General features: G+C 38.3%; 2 protein-coding genes across 2 annotated transcripts in view; one reads left to right on the forward strand and one right to left on the reverse strand.

Annotated features, from left to right (window-relative positions):
• Positions 1–228: 228 nt before the first annotated feature.
• Positions 229–1,576, forward strand: LOC116020549 (protein PHLOEM PROTEIN 2-LIKE A5-like). Its single transcript, XM_031261018.1, has 2 exons — positions 229–701; positions 1,486–1,576. The coding sequence occupies exons 1-2, from the start codon at positions 229–231 to the stop codon at positions 1,574–1,576; spliced, it is 564 nt and encodes a 187-aa protein (XP_031116878.1).
• A 454-nt stretch (positions 1,577–2,030) lies between these two features.
• LOC116019601 (beta-glucosidase 18-like) overlaps positions 2,031–6,000 on the reverse strand; it is a 4,291-nt gene continuing 321 nt past the window's right edge. Inside the window, exons 2-12 of the mRNA XM_031259874.1 lie at positions 5,885–5,951; positions 5,741–5,799; positions 5,497–5,572; positions 5,093–5,167; positions 4,921–5,008; positions 4,565–4,817; positions 4,360–4,475; positions 3,831–4,104; positions 3,652–3,754; positions 3,336–3,441; positions 2,031–2,581 (exon numbers count right to left, since the gene is read on the reverse strand). Coding sequence (XP_031115734.1) covers positions 2,374–2,581; positions 3,336–3,441; positions 3,652–3,754; positions 3,831–4,104; positions 4,360–4,475; positions 4,565–4,817; positions 4,921–5,008; positions 5,093–5,167; positions 5,497–5,572; positions 5,741–5,799; positions 5,885–5,951 — 1,425 coding nt within the window. The 3' untranslated portion in view covers positions 2,031–2,373. The remainder of the gene's footprint in view (positions 2,582–3,335; positions 3,442–3,651; positions 3,755–3,830; positions 4,105–4,359; positions 4,476–4,564; positions 4,818–4,920; positions 5,009–5,092; positions 5,168–5,496; positions 5,573–5,740; positions 5,800–5,884; positions 5,952–6,000) is intronic.

Genomic DNA, 6,000 nt, shown 5'->3' on the forward strand with positions numbered 1-6,000 from the left:
CAATCCAAGAAACATTCCTCCTATAAAACCAATAACATCAACCTCGGACACCCCGAACACAGCTAGCCCTATCACATCCAAGCTACAAACTAACAACACAACACAACAGATCAGAAAGAAAAACATTCTATCTATCCAGGGTTTCAATTAATACCAGAACAGGAAATTATCTAAAATTCTTTAGGATCAGATCATATCAGAGCAGTCAACATGCAACGATCATTAATGATGAATCTGAGGCGCCAGCTCGTGATGAGCGGCAGAAACAACGGAAGTGCCATCGCGAATGGACGAAAATACTGCGACGTTTTCATCAACCACAGAGGGATTGACACGAAACGCGGCGTGGCGTCGCTGCTGTACGATCATCTGGAGCGGTTTCGGGTCCGATGTTTCTTGGACAACAAGAACATGAAGCCTGGGGACAAGCTGTTCGACAAGATCGATGGCGCCATTAAGGATTGCAAGGTTGGGGTGGCCGTATTTTCTCCTCGCTACTGTGACTCCTATTTCTGCCTCCACGAGCTGGCGTTGATAATGGAGTCCAAGAAGAAGGTCATTCCCATCTTCTGCGACGTTAAGCCGTCGCAGCTCCGAGTCGTCGACGACGGAACTGTGCCGGCGAGTCAAATCGCCCGGTTCAACTCTGCACTTGAAGAAGCTAAGCTCACCGTTGGACTTGCTTTCAACTCTCATGAAGGGTAAGTGTATATATACACAACATTCATTTCTAGGGTTTTGATGGGATATAACCATATATGTTATACTTTGAGTGACGAGGAAACTCCGCAGTTACTAGTCACTACCCAGAGTGTGTACCGGGAAAATTCTGATTGTGACCTTATCGGCAAAAGATAAAATCAACTTAGATTGCCTATAGCTGACAGGTATAAACTAAGAAGACCAATATGCTGTTATACTTTGAGTGACCAGGGAAACTCTGCAGTCACTAGCAACTACCAAGAGTGTACACGGCCAGCCCGGCTGTGATCCTAGTTGGCAAAAGACAAAACTAATTTAGGTTATCTATAGTTGACCGATTCAAACTAAGAAGACCAATAGACCGCTCCGGCTAACAGTATGTAGAACTTTTAACCTTAGAGTTACCAAGTTAATAGCCCGACTAACCTGACTAGGGTTGCCCCATTATGTTATACTTGGTTGCATGAGATACTGTCCAGTACTGAATATAATCATTCATGTTATGTCTAGTTGCACTGGATATTGTGGGCAATAGGATACTATATCTCATTCCTAATTGTTCCAGATATTGGGGTGATAATTGAAAATAGTATTCCCGGTGTGATTTACAGCTTATGTGAGTTTAATTAATTTGAAACTACTACTATATAAATCAGTTAATTAGGCTCGAAGTCGAAGCCTTACATAAGAAGAATCTGATCTAGGGTTTCAAATATGTATCTATATATTGAAATGTGTGTTCTACAAATGCACTAAACTGAAGGGTTTTGGTTTGGTTTGCAGGAACTGGGCAGATGTTGTGACAAATGCTGGGAACATAGTGATGGAGAGCTTGATGGAGATTGAGGATGAAAAACATAAGAGAAGAAAATGAGATATATGAAATTTCTGCAAGATGGTTTCACAAGATATATAATTTCACAGAAGATCAATTTGATCTATGTCGTCGTCTAATCTTACACAACTATTTAACTGGTCGATTTATGCAGCACCAACAAAATAATTAATTTCCAATTTAATTTATTCTATTTCATCTTTAATTTTTGCACATAAAAATTTTGTCATGTACACAGTACAATTGTATTCCACAAAGTAATAAGATTATGGAGTAGTAATTTCTACTCTTAGCTTCAATTCATTATATTCATATAACACTTGCATGCAATTGAAGGATAATATATTCAATTCATATAACACTTGACTACAGACACACACATACATATAGACTATTAATTAGTATTAGCACATAAAATTTATATATTTAAAAGTCATGGAGATTGAAGAAATATTAATTAATTAAATAAAATAATTGGAAAAAGAAGAGTGAATTTGGCTAATGAACAACAAACAATACAAAAGTGAAATGAGATGAAGATAGTTGGTAAATTACATAAATGATATGTCAATTATTACAATTTCACCACTTTTGACCTCAACTTCAAATTTTGTCCGATAATAATGTCATTGACTATCAAATTTATATATATTATACTCCGTAGTTCTTTGGAGATACTGTTTTGTTCATATTTTCACTTATTTTAGTCTTTTAAATGACTAAAATAGGTACAAATTCGATAGTCAAAAACATTTTTAGACAAAGTTGAAATTCTTAGAGCCAAAATATGAACATAATAAAATCACTATATATAGTGGATAAACCATCTCGATATTTTACTCTACAGAATGAAGGGTAGTTGAATTTGTTGTTTGTATGTTGTTGGAGAGGAAGTCCCTGTACCATGTTGCAGAGAGCTTGGGGAATCGATCGAGAGTCAGAGGTTCAACATAGTACAGCCCAAATCTTGTTTCATAGCCATCAGTCCATTCAAATGAATCCATGAAGCTCCAGATGAAATAGCCACGCACATCAGCACCATTGCTAGCAACAATGGAGATCAATCAGAACCAGATACATGCAGAATTCTTGTACTGATGAATATGGGGGAACGAATTGAAGATGAATGGATAGAGGACACGATGTTCAAAGTGAAAAACATGCATCAGTATATATGCAACAACACCCTTGAGATAGTTGCCTCAGCTCGAACTGGTCCCACCGAGACTCAGCTAGATTAGTCTCCTTTTGTGGGGTAAAGATACATGACAAGATAAAAAATATGATAAACGGATAGAGGAGGAGATATTCAAAGTGAAAAACATGCATGAATATATATGCAACAACACCCTTGAGATAGTTGTCTCAGCTAGAATGGGTCCCACTTAGACTCGGCTAGATTAGTCTCATCCTGTGATGGAGTGAACATACATGACAAGAACAATGATAAACGAATAGAGGATGAGATATTCAAAGTGAAAAACATGCATGAGTATATATGCAACAATACCCTTGAGACAGTTGTCTCATCTCGAATGGGTCCTACAGAGACTAGATTAGATTAGTTTCATCCTGTGGAGTGAACATACATGACAAGAATAAACGGATAGAGGATAAGATATTCAAATTGGAAAACATGCATGAGTATTGAGTATGTAGCAACACCTTTGGAAGAGTTGCCCTAGATGGAGTCGACCGAGGCTCGGTTGGATTAGTCTCACCCCATATATCAGAGTGCGGATACAAATACAGTATGAAATTAAAAAAAAACAAAAAAAAAACATGCATGAATAGTCACCTGATTGCTCGTGCCAAAAATGGAAGGTATGTTTTGTGATACTCTATTCTCTTAGCATCATTCTCTATGTCAAGAACTGATGCTGTCTTGTTTGGGGAAGAGTATCCTACAACAAAACATCAACAAACAGTTTTTTCAGAAAAGTTAAATGAAGAACTAAAAGGATTATAGGATTTCTAGCAGATGACATCTAGTTTAATTTATAGTACATCGTAGTGATATTCTAGTACAGCTAACCCAATGAGCAATGGCAGCTTATATATATAGATCAGATGACATATTATGGTGAAAGAGCAAACGAAGCATATGTATTCACCGTTTTCAAGTATGAACATGGGCTTGTTGTGATATCTCTCCTTCATATAATCCACGATCTTCTCGATTCCTCTGGGAACAACAAAAAATCGAGGGTTGCCTGTCTGTTATACACAGAAAAGGGTTGGAATTAGTCTGAACTAACTCATAAGGGATAACATATTAATCACACTTCCGTACCGGTTCTCCAATCAACACGCCATCTCTCTCTCCTGTAGTATATAAAAATCCCTGTATAGCATGGTCCCAGCCTTTGCTGCAACTAGATCCAGTGCAATTGCACCTCGAATAAAGGCAATCTTTTGCATACAAAGTGCCATAATGGTTTATGCCGATGAAATCAACACTGTCTTTAATAAGGGTGCTTTCCTCTGAGGTGAAGCTTGGCAATTCACTCCCATGATAGAAACGCATTTCTGGAGGATAATCTCCGAATACTAAAGGATCATAAGTCCTGTTCAAAGCTTATCAGAAGTGTTTTGAGCATTGTAATAATAAGATTTTCAATATTTCATTTAGTGTGTTTTTCTATGCTCCTGTGTAGTAGCCCGCAAACTAGAGAGGTAAACCGCACTAGGAACATCCTGTGCGATAGGCTTGACCGAGAGGGTGTTGGCAAGAATAGAAAGCATGCTCTAACAACTTAGTCACCCCGTTCGGGGCAGAGATTGAGGTTTTGCCATGACAGATAGTTGACAGTAAGACTTACCAAGCTGCATTAAATGCTAATGCCCGATTTGCAGCTTCTTGATCATGCACATCGTTTGAAAAAGCTTCATACATGAACATGTGTGCAGTAATTCCTATCAATCCACCTTGTTTAGCCTGCATTTACATCACATTGGCAGCTAGTTGTTCACGACGAAACAAATCTTGATTAAGCCTAGCTAATTGACAACGAAATGGACACTTGCCTGAAATTGCTCACGGTAAGCCTTTGCAGCCTTGCCATGTGCCAATAACATGTTGTGCATCGCGATAAGAGGCTCAACATCAGAATTCCCAACAGAACAGTTGCCAAACGGGAGCGAACAGTGAGCAGGCGGGTACTGTCCCCTCTCGTACGCCATATCTGCAAACAAGTTTGGCTCATTGATAGTAATCCAGTACTTCACTCTATCTCCAAAACTCTCGAAACATATTTCAGCAAAGTAGACAAAATCCTCCCTGCAAAAACACAGATAGCCTCAAACTTCGAAAACCAAAAAGGCTTGATGGGATAACATAACCCAAGCGCAAACAAAATGGTGATCGAGAAATGAAACCATACTGCATCTCAGAACTCAGCCAACCGCCATATCTATCCTCAAGCTCCTGGGGATAGTCATGGTGATGTATAGTCACAAACGGTTTTATTCCTGCTTACACCAGTAAATATGTAAACTTACCCAGTCCATTTTTACCATGTAAAGTTAACAGATGCTTAAATTTCACACTTTTACCTTTGGATAGCAGATTATCTATAACCTTGTTATAAAACTCAATTCCAGCTTGATTTACTCCACCAAACCTTCCCTCTGAGACAAATCCGAATTACTCTCACCATGCATGGTATACAGGATGCCATAGGTAAAAATATGGAGGATAATTGGGGCAACCCCAATCAATTTGGTAAGGTTGTTGACTGGGTAATCACAAGATTACAAGCGACTACCAACAGGAGTGGCCTATTGGGCTTCCTGGTTTGAGCTAGTGGGCAACTTAGGGGTCTTTTGCCCGCTAGGGTCACAAAGCGGGAGTTTATTTTGTGCACACCCTCTGCACAACCTTGGAGGGTGGAAGCATGTTTCCTCGTCACTAAAAAATATGTAGGATAATTAAATGAGTAGAAAATAAATAAGCATACTGGGTAAAATTCTAGCCCATGAAATGGAAAATCTATATGCATCCAACCCAAGATAATGCATAAGATCAATGTCTTCCTGCAATAATTGAACACAAATTAAAAAAGATAAAGAAAGCAACTTCCCATTATATTAATGGAACTGTTTATGAGAATATAACAACTCACCTTCAACTTCAAATGAAAAGATTAGAACTTTTTCCCTAATCAGAATTCATAAATGCAGTAAATAAACTATAAACAGTACCAGATAACGGTGGTAGTGATCATCTGCAACATCCCCATTTTCCCCATTCTGTATTTTCCCTGTTAGTTAAACACAGCAAATTAAAACATCCTAAGAACAAGCCCAATTTATGGCTAAATCAGAGGGAAAACATTTAAACATTACCTTTGATGGTGCAAAAAACATCCCAATTATTAATCCCTTTGCCGTCTTCAATATACGCCCCTTCAATCTAAGCCATGGCTACTCAGTAAGTACTCAAGAAGCTATCCAAAAAAAAA

This window comes from Ipomoea triloba, chromosome 5 (assembly GCF_003576645.1).
Source record: "Ipomoea triloba cultivar NCNSP0323 chromosome 5, ASM357664v1".
In the NCBI taxonomy this organism is placed as follows: Eukaryota; Viridiplantae; Streptophyta; class Magnoliopsida; order Solanales; family Convolvulaceae; genus Ipomoea; species Ipomoea triloba.

What these genes read in the sequence shown, in the direction of transcription:
- LOC116020549 (XM_031261018.1), top strand. Translation starts at nt 229, where the DNA reads ATGAATCTGAGGCGCCAGCTCGTGATGAGCGGCAGAAACAACGGAAGT. An exon ending in GCTTTCAACTCTCATGAAGG is followed by an intron (nt 702 to 1,485) that starts GTAAGTGTATAT and finishes TTTGGTTTGCAG; the next exon opens with GAACTGGGCAGATGTTGTGA.